Genomic DNA, 23,310 nt, shown 5'->3' with positions numbered 1-23,310 from the left:
ACTGTGATTTTGGTAACAGTTTGAATGTCCATCAGCAAAGGAAGAGTGAATAGGAAATAGGAATGGGAAATTAATCCCACAATATACAATGTGATACAGATGTTTTTTAAAATGTTGTATGTGTTGACATGGAAAGCTGTGTGTGAGGGGAAGAAAGTGAGTTGCTGAACAATAGGTATGGTGCGGCCCATTTCTCTGGGGGGAAAATTGGTGCGATATGTAGATGAGGGCGCAGACAAAAGTCTGGAAGGAGAATCGCCGTTTTGTTAACAGCAGTTACCCCTGGCGATGAGATGGAAGGTGGGTTGGAGGAGAAGCTTACACTGTTTATTTCAAAGTCTTCGGTATGTTGGAATTGTTCCCTACAGTTTATGCAACACCATTATGTGGGTTGTTTTTTTTTTTTTTAACTGGCTTTGCGAGTGTGTGGGAGGAGGGATGTAGGGGAGGAGGAGCTTGGCAGAGCAGGCGCAGCTCTGTCCAGAAAGGGGCAGGACCCGGGGCTCTGCCCTGGTTTGCTTGGTGCCCTTGGCCAGCCACCACTTCTCTCGGGGCAGGAGCCAGACACCTGCCGCTGTGTGTTGGCAGAGGCTGGGAATGAGGTGTGCAGGGTTCCTCCAGAGCACATTAGAGCAGCCAGTTTCTAAGGCACTAGAATGACTGGGAAATTGTTGACATTTTAATAAAAAGGCAGCGAAGGAGGCAGCATGGCAGTCAGACTCTTGAGTAGCCTGCTAAGAAGGGGGCACTGAGCGGAGGTTTTCTCACCTGTCCAGCAGGCCAGGCCCTACACCTTCCCTGAGTTAGAACCCTTGGTCTGGGCAGCTTCAGATCAAGCAGGAGAAAGCCTGGGGCGAGCTGAGCCCTGGTGCCTGAGCCTCAGTTCTCCAAAAAGCCGAGCGGGGCATGGGTCTCAACTCAGCCATGGTTCTCCTCCCAGGACGGCGCCCAGGCAGTGCAAGACCAGGTGAGTTCTGTGCCCTGGCTTTGGGTCAACACAAGAGAGTGCCAGAGATATCAGGTGATGAGGCTGGCTCCCCGCAGGGAATGAGCTGCCCCTCCCTGGATGGATCCACGATTGGGCTAATCCCAGAGGCGGGTCGTCCCCATCAGGGAGAGCTGTGCAAGACAAGCCCTTTCCATGGTCAGCTCTCCAGGCTCTAAGAGAAAGGGAAAGTGACTCCGCTGATGGAATCAGGGAAGGCTATGTGGGAGAGTCAGCATCTGAGCTGGAGTTGGAGGTGGGGGTCGGTGGAGGGGGGCGGAGGGAAGATTTCAGAGAGTGAAATGTGACAGTGTTAAAGGGACTTCAGAGCTCCCCGCTGTAAGGCAGAACACACACCGTCATCACCGATTCACATGAGGCTCAGGGAGCTGGTGTTGCTTGCCCAAGGTCACACAACTTAAGCTGTGCTGTACCTTTTTCAAAAGGGTCCCCAGGGCAGGGCCCCGTGGAGGAGCCAGTGGGGGCAGCCAGCATCGTGATTCAGGTCCAGCGGTTAATTAGTAACTGGAAAGCCCTGCAGCCAGTTCCCAGCCAGCAGGGCTGGGAGGTTGAACTTCAGCTGGTTTGGGAGCCTGAGCGAGTGGGTGACAGGTCGCTCCTGACCAGGAAGGTTGTTCGGCAAGTCAGGGTTGGGTTTCAGGTCAGAGGGACCATGCAGAGAGGCCGGAAGGCAGAGCTGGGCACGGGACTGCTGCCCAGGACCTGAGCTGGGATCCAGCCTTCTCAGGTGAGCGGCTCAGCCGTGAGCAGGGCACCTGCCTGCCGGCCTGTTGGTCTACCAAACTGGGGAACTAGTTACCTAGCTAATTTCCTTTCTAACTACCCTATGGACTTCTTTCCTTCCTAACACCCTCCTTGCTAACTCCCTTCCTTCATTTTTTCTATAATTTCCCTCCTCCCTTCCTTTTTCTTCTTCTTTTTTTTTTTTTTTTTTTGTGGGATCTTTAGTTCCCCGACCAGAGATCGAACCCACACCCCCTGCAGTGGAAGCGCGGAGTCTTAACCACTGGACCGCCGGGTAAGTCCCCCTCCATCCCTTCTTTGCTCCTTTCCTTCCTTCCCTCTCAACTAATTCTCTGCCTTCTCAGCTGCCTAATTTTCTTCCTTCCTAACTAACCCATTTCATCCTAACTTCCTTCCCACTAACTTCATTCCTTTCTTTTCTAAATTCCTAACTTCTTCCTGAAAGTCCAGGCCATGGGCTTTGGAGTCAGACTGCCTGGGTTCAAAACACAGTTATATCATTTACTACCTAGATGTCTCAGTCAAGTCACTTCGCCTCTCCATGCCTGTTTCCTCCTCTTTAAAACAGCAATGATGATAGTTCCTAACCCATGGCACTGCAGGAACAAAATAAGACCCAGTTGGTATGCACTGTCATTGGTATGTCATTGCTAGGCACTGGGCAGGCAGGCTTGTAAAGGAATAAATGACAGTAGAGTGAAGACAGTGTAATAACAGAAGTGGACCCAAGGAAGGGAGCTAGGGTTCATGGCACTGGGGGTGGTCTGGCGGGGCTTCTGGGGAAGGCGGGCGAGGACAGGTGCAAAGGTTAGCTGAGCAGACCAGATTGGTCAGGGGAGTGTTCCAAGAAGAGGGAGCTGTGTGACACCACCCGCACTCCCACCGCATTCAGCAGGTCCAGGGAGATGGGGGCAGGTGAGTGTAGTGATGGGGCAGAGGGATGCAAGTCTAGGCTGGGGCAAGTTAGGGGGAGGAACAGGCTGGAGGGTTCACAGAGGAGCTTGGACTACCCCCCCCCCCGGGAGTTTGCAGGGGTCTCTGTAGGTCTGAAGACTCGGGGGGAAAAGTATCGATGTTCATTCAGCCTCTGGCCAGAAAAATCAGAGGGCAGTGGTACCAGGAGAGAAAGATGCTGAGAGTTTGCTCAGGTGTGGGAGTCACAGTCAAGGTGATGGGAGAGTGTGTTTGGGGGCAGCAAGCATGTCAAAGCTCCCACCAGGACTTAGTACCTAAGTATTAAGTGAACAGCAACACTTTGAGAATTTTTACACAGCGGTACAAAGATAAAAAGGAACGTAACCCACTGTCACCTTGGGTCATGTCCCTCCAGCCGTTTTTTTGATGGTTATTTGCATGTCTATACTTTCCTTACAAAGATGGTATTCCTGGTCACCTACCATTTGGAAACCTGCTTTTTGCCTTGACGTTGTATCACATGTATGTTCCCGTTTTGATTCACATAAGCTTGTATACCATTTTTTAAATAAATTTATTTATTTTATTTATTTATTTTTGGCTGCGTTGGGTCTTCGTTGCTGCGGGCTTTCTCTAGTTGTAGTGAGCGGGGGCGACTCTTCATTGCAGTGCGCAGGCTTCTCATTGCGGTGGCTTCTCTTGTTGTGGAGCACGGGCTCTAGGCACACGGGCTTCAGTAATTGTGGCTTGCGGGCTCTAGAGTACAGGCTCAGTAGCTGTGGCGCACGGGTTTAGTTGCTCCACAGCATGTGGGATCTTCCCGGACCAGGGCTCGAACCTGTGTCCCCTGCATTGGCAGGAGTATTCTTAACCACTGTACCACCAGGGAAGCCCTCGTATACCATTTTTTAGCTGGGTAATTTTCCATTTTTTGTATGTACTATAATTTATCTTATCAGTTCATCCCTTGATTCATCAGTCAAATAGGTACTGAGCACCAGCCATATTCCAGGTTCTGATCTAGATGCTGGAGATTCAACAGTGAACAAGAAGAGTCTTTGCACTTACAGAGCCGATGTTCTAGTTCAAGACAGAAAATAAACAATTAAAGAGTTGCAGGATAAGGTGTCAGAGAGTGATGTCTTACACCGGATGGGGAACCGGTGGGACTTGTATTGCGGTGTGGCCAACCATCCTGGTTTGCCCAGGACTGTACTGGTTTAAGCACTGAAAGTCTCACATCCCAGGAAACCCCTAGGTCTAAGACAAACTGGGACAATCAGTTATGCACAATCAGAAAAGTCCTCTCTGAGAGGTGACATTTCAGCAGAGACTTCTGTGATGTTAGTGGAAGCCAGCCATGCAGACATCTGGGGGAAGAATTCTAAGCAGAGGGAAACGTAAGTGCAAGGGACAGGAGGCTAGAGGGAGCTCTGTGTGTTTGAGGAACAGCAAAAAGGCCAGACAGGTCCTAGCGTAGTGAGAGGGAGGGCCTGGAGACCCAGGTGGAGATGGAGATGGGAGCCGGTTCACATGGAATCTTGTTGACTGTGGTAAAGACTTTGGATCTGAATCCTAAGTGTGGTGGGAAGAACAATGGAGTTTTTGAGCAACAAAGTCACGTGATCTGATTTCCAGTTTTAAAGAGTCACTCTGGCTTTGGTGAAGAAAGATTCTAGAGGCTCAAGATAGAAATAGGGACACAGAAATATATACAATGGAATATTACTCAGCCATAAAAAGGAACGATATAGTGTCATTTGCAGAGACGTGGATGGACCTAGAGAGTGTCACACAGAGTGAAGTAAGTCAGAAAGAGAAAAACAAACATTGTGTAATATCGCTTATATGCTGAATCTAGAAAAATAGTACAGATTAACTTATTGGCAAAGTAGAAATAGAATTACAGATGTAGAGAACAAACTTATGGATACCAAGGAGGGAAGAGAGGGGTGGGACGAACTGGGAGATTGGGATTGACATATATATACTACTATGTATAAAATAAATAAGTAATGAGAACCTACTGTTTACTCAATGATCTGTGCTGACCTAAATGGGAAGGAAATCCAAAAAGGAGGGGATATATGTATACATATGACTGATTCACTTTGCTGTAGAGCGGAAACTAACCCAACATTGTAAAGCAACTCTACTCCAATAAAAATAATTAATTAAAAAAAAAAGAAATAGGGACACAGTAGGGATGCTAGGGCAATAATCCGTGCAAGTGATGATGGTGGCTCAGGACAGGGTGGTTGCAGTAGTTTCTGGATATATTTTGAAGGTGGAGTCTAATGGGATTTCATGGGGGAATGGAGGAGGGAGGAGGGTGCAGAGTTTCTAGAATGAATTCTGAGTTGGTGGCTTGAACTTTTGAGTAGGTGGTAGTATCATTACTGAGATGGATGTCAGAGGGAGGAGTAGTCTGGGGCAGAGTGGAAGGAATAGACTTTCCTTTTGGACATGTTAAGAGTGAAGCACCTCTAGGCATCTAACTAGTGAAGTGTCGGAGAAGCCAGAGTCAGGAGAGAAGCAGAACTAGAGAGATGAGTTTGGAAATCGTGGCGTTTAGTCGACACTTAAAACCATGAAACTGGTTGTGGTCAACTGGGGAACAAGTATAGATAGAGGCCGGGCCAGTGTTTCAGGGTAAAAAAGAGGGGAATCCAGTGGAAGATCTGAAGAAAGAGCAATCCACGAGGCAGGAAGGAAACCGGGAGATCCTAAAGCCAGCTGCGAAAAACAGGTTATGTCCTCAGAGACACTGACTTAGATGAGGACAAAGAATCCATCGCTGGCTCTGCCACAGGAGGTCATTGGTCCACTCTTCTGGAGGCATGATGGGATGACAGCCTCTTTGGAATGGGTTCAAGAGAGAAAAGGAGGGGGAGTGGGGACCAAGTCCAGACAACTCTCAAGGACTTTAACTGAGAAGCGAACATAGATAGCAGTGGGACAGTCTCTCAAGAGGGATGTAAGTTCCAGAGAGGGCGCTATTCCAGCCGGCGGGTATTCTGAAGTGCCCTACTGTGGGACACTGAGGTTATTATTATTTTTATTATTGTTTTCCTGTTCTAAGCAGTGCTCCTAAATGAAGGCTGCATCAGTGTCTCGTCATTGAAAAGAAATGTCCTTGTTCTGGGCATTTGTTTTGCCAACATGATATCCTGTCCATCTGTGTATTGGTTCAACATTTCTGTTCTTAAAAAATGGAGAGCTCTGATACTGTTCTTGGGTTTTCCTCGTATGACACCCCCGCTTCAGAGCCCACAGAGAACCCCCAAGGCCACTGGGCTTAGGTCCCTCCCTGACCAGCCGCCTCGGCCCCAGCTGCACAGATACCCATGCTGTGGTGAACTACAGAGGTCTGGGTGTGGCATGTGGTAACCACATAGAAAGTTCCAGAAGGGCAGGAGCTTAGTCAGGCCCTGTCAACTCCTTCATTCCCCAGAACGCCCCATGTAACCTCCGCGAGAGAGAGGAAGGGACCCTGTGAGTACCTGATTATCGCACCAGGCAGCAAGGCCTTCATGCACCAGGGTGCCACCGGGACCCTGCTTCCTGGCTCTTACACAGCCAACCAGCCCTGCCCTGGAGACAGCGGCCAGAGCCCCGGAGGGCCGGCAGGGAAAGGCCCAGAGGGCCAGGTGTTCAGCAAAGACCAAGGCCACGCTGACTGAGCCAGACACCCGGGCTCTGAAACACCTGCAGGTTCTTGGGAGGCAAAGGGCTCTCGGCTGCCACGGTGAGGTCTCTGGAACCTCATCTTAAGCCCTAGATGGTCTGTACCAGGCCTTGGTAGGCCCTGGGGAACATGTCTCCTCATAGACAGGCCCCCTACACACCCACACACACACACATATACAGCACACACACACAATTTACTGATATACACCAATATGAACACAGACACACAATGACGACTGTCACACACAGGTATCACACAGACTCACACTTATACACATACAGCACGTTAACATATATAGAGGTACACACTGCCATGTCCACACACTACACTACACAGAGACTCATTGAAGCACATCTCCACACAGTGAGAACAGAGAGTCACAGATGTACGGACACACCGACAAAATTATACAAACGTGGTCACACGGATGCACAAATACCCTGACATACAGGGACACACTGATACACCAGACAGACAGACACACTGACACACATTTCTGCACGAAACACCTGCACACACACTCCTTGCCCCACACTCTCACACGCATTCTAACAAGCCCCAGCATCGCCCGGGCTCTCTGGCAGCTGTCACTCACCGCCTTCCACCCACACCCCCCAGGGGGAGGCGATGTCCCCGAGGGAACAGAGGTCTTCGGTCCCTTCTTAAGCGCCGCTGGCTCCTCGTGACATCAACAGCCCCCTTGCTGCAGCCGGGAGTTCCGAGCTGGGTGCCGGGGCCGGGCCGGCGCCAGGCACAGACACTTCGGCCCTTGTTGGGAGAACAGAGAGAGGCTCTCTTGTCCACTGACCATCCTCCGGCTCCAACCACTGGTTCTCCCCGCGGCCTCTCCTCAGGCTGCGCAGGTACGTGGGGCTGGGGAGGCCGGGGCCTGGCAGAGGGGCTGTCAGGGCCAGGCCAGGGGGGCGTGTGGGCTGTCTGCGGGAGCACAGACACGGGGCACTGGCTGAAGCCAGGCCGCACTCCCTATCTGGGCAGTTCTGTGGCTCAGGGCTCCACAGGGCTGGGCCATTCCCTCGCTTCCCCTGTGGTCCCTTTCTCAGCTCCCAAGAAGGCCAGGGGGTGATTGCTCCAGGGACCTCCTTATAAAGGCGGGTGGTCTCTACTGCAGCCCAGGTCCCACAGTAGGCCAAAGCTGTGGTCCTGGCATGCACAGTGCCCAGCAGCCTGCACGAGCAACTGGGTTCTCAGGTGAGATCTCGGTTCTTGGCCTTGACCTTCCAAGCAGGGATAGGGCTCTGGGGTCCTGGGCACGCTGAGCCAGGGCCTGGACATACCGGCCTCCCCCACCTTGCAGGCTGGGGGCAGGGAAGACATATGCTCCTGGCCACATAGACCATTGGTCACACTCTCCACTGTTTCATCTCAAATAGACATAGGTCAGTGGGTCTGTCCATGGCTCTGGCCCAAGGTCCCCAGGGCAGCTGCCCTTCCAGGGACATTAGGCAGAAGTCTCTGTGGCAGAGAGATAATAGTCAGCACAGAGCCCAGCCCGGGGCTGTCCACAGGGATCCAGGGGAGCCCAGCCTGCCCCTCACAAGATGTGGGACCCTAGGCAAGTCCCTTTCTGGGCCTCAGACTTCCCACCAGTGAAATGGGGGGAAGGGTTCAGACTTCATGCTCTGCAAGTCTCCTTCCAGCCTTGGCCACCCCAGATATCCAGAGTTGCCCTGGCTCACAGGGATCTTGCTGCCCTGGCCGTCCTCAACCCTTGAAAGGACTCAGCCTAGGAGGGGCCACCGCTGACCATCCTCCCTCTCCCTCCTGAGATGTTTGATGGGAGAGGCTGGGTCCAGGGGATATCATTTCTTGTCCCACGAAGGGGTTGCTGACCTCGGGCAGGTGTCTGGGTTGGGGAAGGGTGGAGAGGGCAGCGGTGCCTAAGGCCCCAGACAGGTGACACTAATTCCCCAACATCAGCTCTCTCATCCTGTTTCTCCTTGTGTCCCCAGAGCCCACCTGATCACTGTTACAAGATGGACTCTAGCCCGGCTGGGACCCCCAGTCTGCAGGTGAGTGGGTCTTGGTTCCCCCACCCACCACCAGGGGGCTCACTTCCTCCCAAAGCTGAGGAAAGCCCTGGAAGTCCCAGTCAGCCTCGTGGGCGGTCCCAGGACTGGGGGTGCCCGCAGGGGTCACTCTGAGCCCACAGAACTGGGACGTTTACAGGGTAAAGAGAGAAGAGACTTGGGCAAGGGCTTCAAGAAGTAAATGGGGTGGGAAATCATGGGATTGGCCCTGAGGACACCTGCGTTCTCATGCCAGTGGGGCATCCTGGAAGTCCTTGGATGGCTCTTCTCTGGGCTTCAGTTTCCTCACGCTCACATTTGGTACAACGGCCAGCAGCCTCCCAAGGCTGTTGTGTGAAGCAGGTGAGATGGTGGGTGGGTTGGCAGGTGGAGGGAAAGAAGGAAGGAAGGGAGGGAGGGAGGGAGGAGGGAGGGGAAGGGAGGGGGAGGGAGGGAGGCAGGGAAGGAGGGAGGAGGGAGGGGGGATGGGGAGGGAGGGAGGAGGGAGGAGGGAGGAAGGAGGGAGGGAGGAGGAAGGAGGGAGGGAAGGAGGGACGAGGGAGGGAGGGAGGGAAGAAGCCTAATAGAGATACTGGAAAAGGAGCAGGACTTGGACCAGGGGAAAGAGAGGGAGCCAAGGACTAGGGACCCTCTGATTTTAATCACTTCTTTCTTTAAATGTCTCTAGCCCTCAAGGGCCAATGGGAATATCAACCTGGGGCCTTCGGCCAACCCAAAGTGAGTTCTCATCTCTCATATAACTTTCCTCCCTGGCTCCCCTCATACCTGGCTCCCCCCTCACCTTGGGAATATAATCCAATTCTCTGGCCCAGCGTCAAGATCCTCTGCCATCTGGGCCTAGGACCGGCGCCTAGCTTCATCTCCCACTAATTCCCCAGCCTCTGCCCATGCTGAGCTCTGTGGCTGAAGTATCCCCCAAAGTCTGCATTACTAGCAGCTCCCCACCCTCAAGGCCCTTCTCAGTCTTCGGAGGTCAGATTCCTTTGCCTTCTATGCTGTTGTGTCTGGTTTTCTCCCGGCCTTGTCTGTTCTTACACGATTGTGAGATCCCCAGGGGCAGGGGCCAGCCTTATAAGACCCTCCCGGCTGGGAGAACGTGGCGTTCTTAGAAAGCTCCCTGCCTTCTCCAGCTTCAAAGTTAAAAAGAAGCTCTGATTTGAACTAAAGCATCAAGTTTCCCAAGCTTGCAAATGCTGACCCGTGTTCCTCCCTCGTCCCCCAGTGCCCGGCCCACCGACTTCGACTTCCTCAAGGTCATTGGCAAAGGAAACTACGGGAAGGTGAGTGACCCGTGAGCATGGAAGGCCTGCGTCTCCCCTTCTCTGGCCTCTTCTGCCCCCTGCTGTTACCTGCACATGCAGAGAGGGAGCTTACAACCTGCAGAATCATGGGCGCAGGGCAGGGGCTGGAGGCCTGCACTGCCATCGAGAAATACAAAGCCTGGAGGAGTAGTCACCACGGGTCCTGCATTTGTCTTTCTGCTCAGGTCCTACTGGCCAAGCACAAGTCCGACGGGATGTTCTACGCAGTGAAGGTGCTACAGAAAAAGTCCATCTTAAAGAAGAAAGAGGTACCAGGGCTTGGGCCCAGGCATCTCCTCTCCTGCTTCTTGACGGCCCCCCGCCCCCAGCCTCAGGTGGCTTCCAAAGATGCGTCGCAACTCTGGGCGCAGAGGTGGCCCAGCAGGGGGGCCAGGTGGTGCCTGGGATGCTGACCCTTCTCCAGGAAGGCAGGCTAACCGCCTTACCCCAAGGGCCTGCAGGTGACCCGGCCCGGCTCTCTGCTTTCCCCTAAAGATTCAGGGCTCCGTGGTGGACCAGTCCTCTGCTCTGTCAGGTGCTGGCCTCCCCATCTGTGCAACGTGGGGATCACACTTCCGGCTCTCCAAAGGCGCTTCAAGCTACAGCCAACGGGGAGTTCTAGATACTTTGGCTGACTTGAGTCTCTTAACACCAGCTCCATGAGAAGGACAGAGCGGGCCCTGAGAGAGAACTGGATGTCAAGTTGGAGGACTCAGGAGAGGGAATTAATGTTAACAAGGACATCGAAGGGAAGGTGTCCTTCAGAAAGCTGAAGGAGGTGGCCTTGCAGCTGGCCTTGAAGCTAGGATTTTGATGGTCTGAAAACGGCATCCAGGCAGGGGGACAGCAACCAAGGCTGAATGTGGATAACGCTCAGCTTCTCCCTCTGCAGGATTGTCCTTGGGACTCATTTATGCGGTATTAACATAGCTTTGCTTACTGTCCCGGGGAGGGGGGCGGGGCATTTGGATCCAGGGCTGGAGGTGCACCCACGTGGACTGGTCAGGGATGAGGTAGACCGCAGAGTCCTGGATACTAAGCAAGGAGCCTGGGCTTGGCTCCGAGGGCAGTGAGGAGTCACGGTGGGTGTTTGAGCAGGGGCACGAGAAGGTCCTGGGTGAGGTGGCCGTGTAGGCGGTGACGCGGCCCGTCTGTGTGACTCTGCAGCAGAGCCACATCATGGCGGAGCGCAGCGTGCTCCTGAAGAACGTGTGCCACCCCTTCCTCGTGGGCCTGCGCTACTCCTTCCAGACGCCGGAGAAGCTCTACTTTGTGCTGGACTATGTCAACGGGGGAGAGGTGGGTATAGGTCCACCTGGCGCCTTCCCTGCCCGGCCCTCAGCAGGAGTTTTCCATCCCACATGCTCATGGTGCCCCAGGTTCTGGAACAATCTCCCCTCATCCTTACAACAGACCCATTCTGCAGCTGAAAAAAACCGAGGCTCGGGCAGGTAACTCACTTGCTCAAGGCCACTCAGCCTGTACCCGGCAGAGCCAGGATTTGAAGGCAGGTCCATCGAACTCCCAGCCATCATCATGACTTGACTTCCAAGCGGAGCTGCCCAGAATCCCTTCAGTGGACCTGGGAAAAGTCAATGTTAGAGGAGCTCTGTGGTCAGTATTTCTAATGCCCCCATCTTACACCAAAGACCACTGCATGGGAGTGACCAGTCCCTGTGGGAATGATCTGAGGCCACCTGGTGCCCCAGAAGCACAGCTGGGATAAGCTGGGCTCCCTCTTCTGCCTCTCTGATCAAGATGACAAGATGGCCCTTCTCAGTGACCCCAGATTTAACCTGTGTGACCTCGTGCTCCTTAGCCTGATGCCAAGAGGGAAGTTTTTGTCCTGCATCCCTAAATTCCCCGGTGGAGGTAAAGGGCTTTCTTTGCCAGCCAAATAGACCAAAGCAACTGGCCCGGGAGCAGATCTAACCTAGGCTCAGTCTGACCATCATAATCATTTTATCACCTGGGTTGGAGGAAAAGCACATCTTTGGCGCACCCGGGTTCACATCACAGCTCTGCCAATTACAGTACGTGACCTTGGGCAAGCCACCTGACTGCTCTGACTCTTCCAGTTTCCTTTTCTGTGAAACTGGCCTCCTACTTGATACCTGGAAGGTAGTCAGGAAGATTAAAGGAGATTAGAGATGTGAGAGGGTCTGGTTGGAGCCTGAAACTCAGTAGGTGGTCCACCCCTGCTAATTCATCTTTCCTGCTGACACTTTGCCCGCTCTGTGGGGCAGGGACCGGCATGCCCTTCCTTGTATGAGGACATTGCAGCTTAGAGAGTGGGTCACTTGGCCAGCTGCCCCCCACCCCACTCTCGAGGAGCTGGAGCCCCCCAGGAACCCGCTCACCTGTCTCCTCCCCCTCCAGCTCTTCTTCCACCTGCAGCGGGAGCGCCGGTTCCTGGAGCCCCGGGCCCGGTTTTACGCCGCCGAGGTGGCCAGCGCCATTGGCTACCTGCACTCTCTCAACATCATTTACAGGTGAGGCCTGCCTGTGGCTCAGAGCTAGGCCTGGCCCTTCTGCCCCAACAGCCAGGCGTCGTATGAACCCCCAGACCCTGCTGAAATCCTGGCGAACCTGGTCCTCTGTCTGAGGAGGAGGGCCCGCCAGCGAGTGGGGGCCCCCTCCTTCCTGAGATTGAGTGCCCATCCTCCTCGGGCTCTCCCTGTGCATCTCTGCATCTCCATGAAGATTCCTCTTGCAGGACCCCGGTCCCCAGCTCATGTCACTAAGCAGCTGTGACATCACAGTGCCCTTTTCTCTCGTTTTCTGCAGGGACCTGAAACCAGAGAACATTCTTTTGGACGGCCAGGTTGGTGGGTATGTGTGTGTGCGTGTGTGCTGTGTGCCCATGAGTGTGTGTGCACGCATTGTGCATGCGTGCATGTGGCTAGGGACGCATTCAAGTATGTGTGTGCATGTGTGCCTATGCCTGTATACACACATATATGTACACGCATATGCGTTATGTGTACACGTGGCTACGTATCCATGTGCGTGTATGTGTATACGGGGTGGGGGGCAGGGGTGGAGTCATGTGGAGGCTCGAGGATTTTGTAGTCCTTCCGTGGCATAGACTGTGTTCCCTGGAAATAGACTCTGAGATGGGCTACTGGGTGCAGAAGCTTCCTGGGGGACACTCTCAAGAGATCCACGTTTAAGGGGCTGAGGAGGCAGGACTGGGCAGAGGAAGCAGCTCGCCTGCCTTGTGGTTGCAAGTGAGGCGTCCTCAGCTGATCGTACAGGGGTGGGTGGGCCTGAGCTGGGATGACTCTTTGAACTGTTCCAAACTGAGGCAAGGAGGCTGGGCATCTGTGCCCCTACACTGACCAGTCATTGGATGGGGATTGCCCCTTGAGTGGGGGCATGACTTTGGATGAGGGCAATGGCCCAGCATGGGGGGATGCGTGGGACAGCTCCTAAAGAGGGGATCTGGACAGAGCCCCACAGCATCCACTCACTGCTCTACCAACCACCCTCTCGCTCAGCTGCCACAAGGCATGCTTTCTGGGTCCCCAGCCCTCTGTTAAGGGGGCTGCTGCCACTAGGCCCCTCCAGCGAGAACATTCTGGAACTGCTGCTGTTGTAGGTTGTCGATCTGAGTTTGTGATGAGCTGGGGGTAGACAGTGCAATGCCATCTCCCCACCTGGCCCCTGTGCTGCTCTTAGCATCCAGGTTAGAAGCACTGAGTCTCTGAGTGGAGCCGCCAGCTCGTGCCTTTGCCAGGGACATCAGACCCCACAGCCGCTGCCCCAGATGTGGCATCTGGGCTTTGGGGATAAACCTGGGTATACCTTTGGCTCAGACCACCCTCCCACCCCTGCCCTCCCTCCTCTATAGGGACACGTGGTGCTGACGGATTTTGGCCTCTGCAAGGAAGGTGTAGAGCCTGAGGAGACCACGTCCACGTTTTGTGGCACCCCAGAGGTAAGCTAAACCTCCTGGGAGGCGCAAGGCTGGGAGTGGATTAGGCCACAGCTCCTGATTAGGGCCACCAGCTTATGTCAGAGGGACTCACTTCTTCCACCCAAGCACTTCCCCGAGCCGGCTGTACACTCAGCCTTGGTTCCCTCCTCCGTGTCATGGAGGCACCAGCTCTAGGGGCTGCTGGGACCCGGCTGGTGAAACCCTGCAGTAGTGCTGTCCGATAGAATAGAAACAGAAATGCGAACCATATATGCAATTTAAAATTTTCCAGCAAGCACATTTAAAAAGAAAAAAGAAAGAGGAGAAATCAATTTTAGTAATATATTTTATTTAACCCAACACAGGCAAAGTAGTATCATGTCAACATACAATCCACATAAAATTGTTGAAATACTTTATTCTTTTTTTTCCTAACTAAGTCTTTGACCTGGTATGCCTTTTATACTTATGGTCCCTCTCAGCTCAGCTCAGCCACATTTCAAATGTTCGGCAGCCATGCGTGGCTAGTGGCTACTGTATTGGACAGCACTGCCCTACAGGGTGAAGTCCATGTGCCACAGGAGGCCCTGGCCTGACAGTTAAGATCAAGGTTTGCAAGGGTGAAGACACTGGTCTACCTCCTTCTTCCAGCCACCAAGATCCTGGAGGGTTAAAATTTGCGAGTTTCAGCAGTAATTCACATACATCTCTCTGTCCTGCCAAGGCCTCCCTGCAGCTTTGGGGTTAAAAACCTTTCCTTAAACTCCTTGGACCTTGGGTCCAAAGGGTTTCCCAGCTGCTTGGACAGATGTCTGGATTGGGGGTGGGGGACTGAGGCTGCAGGGCTGGCAAGTCCTCCCGAACTGGCATGGGACAGGAGCTTAGCTTTTGTTTTTCTCCATGTGCTTGAGAATCTGGGTCTCAGATTTCAGCTGTCTCCTCAATTTGGTTTTAGGGGAGCTGATGGACAGACGGCCTCTCTAAGCAGGAGCTATTGTCTGTGTTTGGGTATGGCAGGGTGTCCTCAGACAGAACTGGCCTCCCAAAGCCTAAAAGCCCAGCCGTCCCTTCCTTGGACACTGCTGAGGCGAGGAGGGGATACGGCACCTTGGATTGTGTCGGAGACATGTGGCCCTGACGAGTGTCTTCCATGACTCAGCCACTGCCATGGTGCTGGGAGCACAGACAGGAGTAACCACAGTTGCTCCCATTGTTCAAGGGGTAACACATATGTTAGCATGTGTCCTTAACACAGCCCCTAGAGAGGGATTCTGCAGTCCCATTATGTGGATGAGGAAACCAAGGTTCTAGGAGGTTCAATGACCTGCTTGTGACCACACACCCAGTAGGGCTCAGGTCTGCGTAATTCCCTGCCCCTCTCCGCACGCACAGTCTCTCGAAGTGGCTTTGTCTGTTGCTGAGACCCCTTTCCTCAGTGGCAGAGACACCAGGCTAAGAGGCCACTAAGCCCTCGGGTTTGGCAGGAAGCACAGCTCTGCCTCAGGTTCTCTCCTTGCGCAAGGCACGCATTCAGCTGTCAGGAGGAACGCAAGTGCCACCTCTTTCCTGACTCCTTTCCATTCATCTGTTACTAAGATTTCCAGAGCAAGTATGTGCCACACTGACTTACACTTTATCCGTTAGTCTTCCCACTGCCCCGGGAGTATTCCCAGGGCTTTCCTAGTCCCAAGACACTGATTGGATGCTTTTGAGCAAATTCGATAAAGGCACCCACTTTGGGCAGACTAATTAGAAAAAGTTTCCCCTTTAAATATATGTCAGTTGGGACTTCCCTGGTGGCACAGTGGTTAAGAATCCACCTGCCAATGCAGGAGACATGGATTCGAGCCCTGGTCCGGGAAGATCCCACACGCCACGTAACAACTAAGCCCACGTGCCACAACTACTGAAGCCTGCACACCTAGAGTCTGTGCTCCACAACAGGAGAAGCCACTGCAATGAGAAGCCCTGCACCACAGCAAAGAGTAGCCCCCACTTACTGCAGCTAGAGAAAGCCTGAGCAGCAACAAAGACCCAACATGGCCAAAAATAAATAAATAAAATTTAAAAATAAATATATGTCAGTTGTCAGATGCACCCCTATACTAGGGTTATGGCTTGGTAAGTTGATCATAGCCAGGCTTGCAGCCCCTTTTACCCCTTTGGTTGGTACTTTTGTGTGATGCACAACACATACAACTGTACAGGGCAGTCCTGCCTGATCTCCTCTATGTCCCTAGCACACTGGCAAAGAGCCCCACGCAAATCAGGTCTTTGACAAATGGATGCTGAATAAACATAGGCACAGACAAGTAAATATCACAGCAGGATCAACCCCTGTTGAGCTTTTCCTCCAAGTGCCTTGCTTACAAATGGGGAGACGGAGGCTGAGTGTCTTTCAGATAAATGTATTTCCCCTCAACAGTACCTGGCTCCAGAAGTGCTTCGTAAAGAGCCTTATGATCGGGCAGTGGATTGGTGGTCCTTGGGGGCCGTTCTCTACGAGATGCTGCACGGCCTGGTGAGTGGGGTATAGCGGACTCTGGAAGAGATGGGGGTGGATCTGTCCCTTGTGTGGCCTCCTCAGGCTCCTTGAGGAACTGAATGAGCCATCACTCCTCTCCAAGCTGAAAAAAGATGATGCCAAAGTGAACACAAGGATTAGATATATTTTTTCAATAAAGTCAGTTCCGCACTTTACAGTATACCGTCTCACGTTACTCCTGTGGTGCCTCATGACAAGGAAACTGAGACCCGGAAAGGTCACAGTGCTGGCAGGTTGTGGAACCAGCCCCTGGACCCAATCCTAGGCTGCCTGCTCTTCTCATCTGAAAAATTACAACCTGTCTCAAAGGATGGTTGTGAGGCTGGGATGAAATGATGACAGGAAACTGTTAACTTTGCAAAGTGCAAAGTCGTTGCACAAGCTGGATTAAGAGACATGGGATAGAGGAGGCACCTGGGGGGTCCACAAGCCTCACACTGGTGGGGAGAGACTTCTCGGCCTTCCCAACAGCCTGTGCACTGTGCTGGATGCCCTTAGGTCTCTGTCTCTCTCCAATCTGCCATGTGAGCCATCGCAGAGACACAGGTCTGGCTGAATCCTTCCAGCTGCCCACTTTGCTCCAAGTGTCTGAGAACTGTGCCCACTTTAGCATGGATGGTCCTCCCGTCTCTCTCTCTCTCTCTCTCTCTCTCTCTCTCTCTCTCTCTCTCACCAGCCACCCTTCTACAGCCAAGATTTGTCCCAGATGTATGAGAACATTCTGAACCAGCCGCTACGGATCCCTGGGGGCCGGACAGTGGCCGCCTGCGACCTCCTGCAAGCCCTGCTTCACAAGGACCAGAGGCAGCGGCTGGGCTCCCAAACAGACTTTGTAAGTGACCTGCTAGCGGAGCACTGGCCCCTCGTGGGGCTCTCAGCTTCCTGCAGAGGCAACCCAGAAGCAGTGACATGCATCCAGCTATTTTCTAAACCCAGGCACTGCTAATTCACGCATTTGGAGATGCACAGCTGCCTACTTATTTCCTTCATTCTAACGCTTTTATTCAACCAGTATTTATGGAGCACCTCGTATGTGCCAGGCATTGAGCTAAATGCTAGGGATTCGTTAGACTGGGTCTCTGCCCTTATTAAGTTTATGAGGGGAAGGCAGACAGACGAACACAAATTATTACAGAGTGTGACAGTACGATGAGAGGCCAGACAGGAATTCAGGCAGGGCTTTACTGGGACTTGTGCTATACAGCACGAGGGGGCAAAAGAAAAGTAACAGGTGCCCTTGCTTGCTCTCTGAGGGGGGTGGACTCATTCCTTAAATGGGGTGAGAGTAGGGGCAGATCTCTGGGTCGGGCAGGATGGGTGGCTTAGGTTGTCTGCCCACCCCCTTGGTGGTGGTGTGTGCAGGGCTCATGCCCGGTGTCCTGCTTTTGCTCCCAGCACCTCAGAAGTGGCAGTTGGTTTTTGGCCTTTTTGTATCTTATGGTTCATAATTTGTCCCAACTGTGCATGCTCCCTAGAAGTTTGCTCTTCTAGCGTAGAAGTTGAGATGCATGGATTGTGAGACAGACTATGTGGGTTCCTATCCCTCCTCTACCAATTACTAGGTGCAGGACCCTGGGCACATGGCTAACCTCTCTCTGTGCGCCTGTTTCCCCATCTGTAATAACAGCACCCAGCTCATAGCTCTTATGAAGATTAAATAATATATACAAACACCTAGGCCAGTGTCTAGCACGTAGTACTTTTACAAACTGCCCTATATGCCAGATACTGTGAAGTGTAACAACATTTAGGGCATTTGCCTACCCATCCCTGGACAGCTTAAAGAACAGGGCTTTCATGAAGACAGGTCCCCTCCTTCCCAGAGGAAATTTGCATCTTAAAAAATATGTATGATTTTTAAAATAAGGTATACATTCCCATAGATCAAAACCCAAAGGATATTCAGAAAAAGTCCCTCCAGCCACTGAGTTTTTTAAATTTGGGGGCAATGAGTGTTACCAGTTTCTTGGGTGTTCGTCTGGAAATAGTTTGGATCTGGCTTTGTAGCAACCCCCCGGGGGGTTTGATATGGAGCCAGAGAATCATTCTTTGAGAAACACAGGTAGAGAGAGGGTCCTGCTGGAACAGGTGGAAGTCCGTGCCAGCACTGGTTTGGATTAGGAGAGAAGTGGTGAATCACGCCCAAGGCTGAATCCTAAATTCCGGATCTTTGGGAAACTGCAGCTTGTCTTGGGGCTTTATTTCCCAAATCTTCCATAGTGAGTCGATTTGCTCTATTTCTCTGGTTAGAATTCTGGAAGAGTCAGGATGCACTGAAGCAGAATGGGGGACAGGGGATCCCCAAGATCCCCTGGGGCCCCCAAGAGCAGGTCCTGCTGTCTTGTTCACTGACATACCTCTACAGCCTAGTATGGTACAGAGTAGGTGCTCACTAAATAGCTGTGGAATAAACAACTGCTACGAGGAGAAGGCTGGAGTTCGAGATAATGGCGAAGGGGAGAAGTCTAACTGCAGACACTCCTTTGTCCCAGGAAACCAGCCAGAACGGCAAGTTACCTTCCTGGTAAAGAGTTTAGGGCTTGACAACCGGTTGCCAATAGAGTTGGAGCTCCGAGGCATGTGAGGTGGGGTGGGAACGCCAATGGAAAGGGCTACTTCTGATCAGCACCTTCTTCCTGCAGCTTGAGATAAAGAACCATGTATTCTTCAGCCCCATAAACTGGGACGACTTGTACCACAAGAGGCTGACTCCACCCTTCAACCCTAATGTGGTAAGAGGTCTTCACATTCTAGATTCTGGATTCCCAGGGCTGATGGAAGCTTGGAGGGTATCTGGGGAGGGTATCTGAGCCCGCTGTCTTTCTACAGATGGGAGAACCAAGGGTCCAAGAGGCTCAGTGATTTGTCCAAGGCCACCCCATAAGTTAGAGGCAGAATTGGGTCTAGAGCCCAGAAGTCCTGGCCGCCAGCTCAGCTCTGTGTGAGGAGCCAGGCTGCACTTCTTTACTTTTAGCACCAATAACCCTCATCGCAGAGCTCTTTACAGTTTTTAAACCGCTGTGTCACGGAGCTCCCCCAGACAGAGCCAAGCCCTGTAAAGATTTTCTCTCTCTGTTTAGCTTTTTTCCTTATAATAACAATGGCATGTATTCTTTCTAGAAAGTGTGTAAAACAGATGTTTAAAGCATCAAGGAGAAAAAGCTTATTATCTCACTACCCAAGAGAAAGCACCACTGGCATGTTTCCTTCAAGTCTTTTCTATGTTTTTTACATAGGTCACACTTCATATATATAAATATCATCTCTCCCCTCTTTCTTTTTGCTAAAAACTAAGTCATTATTTCCCTAAGTCATATAAGACATTATAAGTATGATTTTAAGTGGCTGTATAATATTTCAGCCCTATGTTGGCAACATAACTTATTCTACCACATTCCTAATGGTGAACTTTAGGTTATTACCATTTTTTCTTTATCATAACGGACTGATGAATAGCTTTAAGTGCATATCTATGCCCAAGTTGTGATTATTTCCTTAAGATGGATTCCAATTGGGGAATTACCAAGTCAAAGAATGTGAATGTATTTTTACTTATTTATTTATTATTGAGATATAGTTGACTTACAGTATTACATTAGTTTCAGGTGTACAACATAGTAATTTGATATTTTTATACATTATACTCCATACGAAGTTATTATAAAGTATTACTATATTCCCTGTTCTGTCCATTATATCCTTGTAACTTATTTTATACCTAGTAGTTTGTACCTCTTAATCCCCTTCACCTATTTTGCCCTTCCTCCCACCCCTCTCCCCTCTGGGAACCACTAGTTTGTTCTCTGTACTGTATCTGTTGTGAACTTTTTTTTTTTTTTTTGCGCGGTACGCGGGCCACTCTCACTGTTGTGAGAGGCTCCGGACACGCAGGCTCAGCGGCCATGGCTCACGGGCCCAGCCGCTCCGCGGCATGTGGGATCTTCCCGGACCGGGGCACGAACCCGTGTCCCCTGCATCGGCAGGCGGACTCTCAACCACTGCGCCACCAGGGAAGCCCTGTTGTGCACAGTTTTTATGTCCTTGATTCATACTGCATTTATGTCACAATCTACTTCCTACCAGCAGCGTCTGGAGGGTTGGTGTGGAGCAGGTAGGGTGCTGGGGTGGGGGATGGAGGAATTGATAGATTGTTATTGGACCTCATGGAGTACAATGACCAATGTAAATGCATAAATAAGTGACAATTAAGTAAGGATGCCCGTGGGGCACTCAGAGGGGAGCATTAACATCTCTCTCATGGCTGTGGGCTCCTTTGACAGCTCTGACCCCAGTGTTCCCTTCTTATCATTGGCTTATATTCACAGGCAGGACCTGCTGACTTGAAACACTTTGACCCAGAGTTCACCCAAGAAGCTGTGTCAAAGTCCATTGGCTGCACTCCCGACACTATGGCCAGCAGTTCTGGGGCCTCAAGTGCCTTCCTGGGATTTTCCTATGCACCAGAGGATGATGCCGTCTTAGATTGCTAGAAGAGAAGCACCTGTGAAACCACTGAAGCCAGCTTGTATCTGTAAGAATTACATTCAGCTGCTAGTCACAGTGACCCAGAGTAACGATGGCTTAAATAAGACTTTTTTTCCCAGCCAATAAAAGAAGGGTGATGTTAGGTGGTCCAGGGCTGGTATGACAGGTTATCAGAGGCTTTCTGTATTTCTGCTCTGCCGTCCTTGGCAAGTGGCTTCTACTATTAGGATTATTATATTATCATAAGGTGGTGCTGGAGCTCTAACCACTGCTTCTGTGTCCTGGGCAGGGAAAAAGGAGGAAATGGCAAAAGGGCACCTTTATAGAGCTTCCCCAGAAGCCCCACCCAATGACTTCTGCTTGCATCTCAGTAGCCGTCCACCCTACCTGTAATGGAGGTTGGGATATATGTCTGATTAACTGGGCACATTACTCCCCACAATAACACAGGGGTCCAACACTAAGAGAGAAGGGGGAAATGTTGGGTAGGCAACCAGCACCTCTTTACCAGAGGGTCTCTTGGTGTTTGGAGTTTGATCTCAATGTGTAAAATGACGGAGATGTAACAAGCCTATAGGGTATCACCCAACACCCTCTTATTTTTCTATGTCGATGATGTCTTTCTTTGGGTGGGTGGATTGCACATTTGTTAGGTTTGTCTGCCTGGCATCTGAACCTCTTGCTATATTCAGGGAATCTCCTGTTTTATGAGCCATAATGAGAGGCAATAACTACCTCCACTTACAGTAGCTGAAAATACTAGATACTAACTTTCCCAGCTCACCCTGCGGCTCGGGCCAGGCATGTGGCCTCAGGATGCACCTGTGCCAGATTTTTGACTCAAGGAAGGAACTGGGAGCTCTCTTTCATGTGGTAGCTGCGGTAACAACACCCACAAAACGGAGCTCCTGGTGTAGAAGTGGCAACGATATAGCAATTGGTACTTATTGGCAGCATCAGTTTCCTCATCAGATCAGCGCTGCAGCATCATTCCTGTCATTCCTGGGAATCCTCGAGTCTTATTCTCTAGTTTTCCCAATGATCTTGAGAGATTCTGATCCTGTTAACTACTCCTTCTTTGCTTAACTGGTCAAAGTCAGCTTGAGAACATTTGCCTATGCTGAACCAGTTTCTGTGCTAGAGTTTTTCAAGTCTCAGTTTTCATCAAAACAACCCCAAGGGAGCAACTATCCCCTTTTTACCAATGAAGAAACAGAGAGAAGTTGTACCTTGCCTGGAGGTCACATAGCTAACAAGGGCCAGAGCTGGGACTTGGAGCCATATAAGCTGACTCTGGGGCTCTCACAGGTAACCTTTGTGCTGGTCTGCCTCTCACTCTGTTAGATCCAAGCAGAATGACTTTCAAAATCTCTAAGGAGAGCCAAGCCGGGTTATGGGAAACGGGGTCTCGAAAAGGAGGCATTCAACTGGATGCTCATCGTCTGAGCCTGGCTGCCAAGTTCATGCTATGCTCTACCTCACACACCTCTGTATGTTTGGCAGGTCTAGGACCATAGGGAGCCCAGGCTGGGGCTGGTACAGTCCTGGGGATTAGCCATTTCTAAAAGCAATACTGATTGGACGGAAGGTGAGCATATAACACCCCATGAGTCCAGGACACCCTGCACTTATCTGATGGATCACGCTGCCTTATTTCAGTGCAACAAAAGTCTTTTTCACAAGCTTGTGGTTCATCACCTACGTCATGGTGGTCTCATTAGCTTTCTGATTTGTGAACAAGAGAAGAACTTTCTTACCATCAGTGTGTGCTGGTGATTTTACTGCCTTTTCCTCTTAACTCAGTCCCACTCTTTGCCTTACATTTTTGTTTATCCAGCCCCCTGCCCCAGGAATTATGGGGGATGAAGCTGGAAGACCATGGAAAACACACCAATGACACTGACACTGACCTACTGGGGATCAAAGCTGAGTCAAGAAGAGCTACTATTATCCTTTGATATGTGCTGTGAATTCTGAGCGAAACACTATGATTTCCATCTTAATAGCGTCTGCTAATAGACAAATGTGAACTGTGATGAGGGCGAAGCCAAAATCCCAACTTCCCAAAGCAAAAAGCAACAGAGCGTAGTTGTCAGAAATGTGATAGTATTGTCAAAGTATACAACCTTCTATGGGTTGTGAAACACGTAATGGTTCTATCTGCTCTAAGACTGTAACATCACAAAATTTTCACCAGGATAGAAAATAAAAATGATAAATTATGAATCTTGAATTGATCTGTTCAATATCAGAACAGATATGTTCACACCTCGGTTTCCTGAGCACATTCTGAGCTGCATGTGCATTATCTACAATCCTCACAATAAGCCAGCATTTAGAAATTATTAACCTGACTTTACAGGTAAGAAACTTTCACTCAGAGATAGTAAGCAACTTGCCCAAGGTCACCCAGATGGTACAAGGCACAGCCAGGAACTGAACTTGGTGGCAGCTGGTTCTAAGGCCCTTGCTCTGTCTACAACCTCCAACAGCGGAAGAAGTGCTCTGGGCAGCTACTTTTTTGGTCTTCTGGCAAAGCCTGACTGCAAACTGTATTCACCCAATTTGGTACCAAAAGACAGCATCCTCAGGAAGAGAAATCACAATCACTCTCTTCTTCACTTTTTAACTTTGCAGTCACAGTAGTTGTGAAAAA

The 23,310-nt window shown here is 51.1% G+C and overlaps 1 protein-coding gene across 7 annotated transcripts; it reads left to right on the top strand.

Annotated features, from left to right (window-relative positions):
* The first annotated feature begins 280 nt into the window (after window positions 1–280).
* On the top strand, window positions 281–23,043 carry SGK2 (serum/glucocorticoid regulated kinase 2). Of its 7 annotated transcripts, XM_060030767.1 has the most exons (15): window positions 1,455–1,733; window positions 1,955–2,024; window positions 6,975–7,219; window positions 8,327–8,386; window positions 9,072–9,121; window positions 9,627–9,684; window positions 9,891–9,974; window positions 10,873–11,004; window positions 12,085–12,197; window positions 12,493–12,529; window positions 13,559–13,645; window positions 16,050–16,145; window positions 16,846–17,001; window positions 18,812–18,901; window positions 20,495–23,043. In XM_060030767.1, exons 4-15 carry the CDS (start codon window positions 8,351–8,353, stop codon window positions 20,657–20,659), a joined length of 1,104 nt encoding a protein of 367 aa, XP_059886750.1. In that variant the 5' UTR covers window positions 1,455–1,733; window positions 1,955–2,024; window positions 6,975–7,219; window positions 8,327–8,350; the 3' UTR covers window positions 20,660–23,043. The 7 variants fall into 7 exon arrangements, 6 of the variants coding, with proteins under 6 accessions (XP_059886748.1, XP_059886750.1, XP_059886747.1 ...); XM_060030765.1 differs by lacking the exons at window positions 1,455–1,733; window positions 1,955–2,024 and adding an exon at window positions 281–967; XM_060030764.1 differs by lacking the exon at window positions 1,955–2,024.
* The last annotated feature ends 267 nt before the right edge of the window (window positions 23,044–23,310 follow it).

This window comes from Delphinus delphis, chromosome 15, assembly GCF_949987515.2.
Source record: "Delphinus delphis chromosome 15, mDelDel1.2, whole genome shotgun sequence".
NCBI classification, from domain to species: Eukaryota; Metazoa; Chordata; class Mammalia; order Artiodactyla; family Delphinidae; genus Delphinus; species Delphinus delphis.
This window is presented reverse-complemented; position numbering and strand designations above follow the sequence as displayed.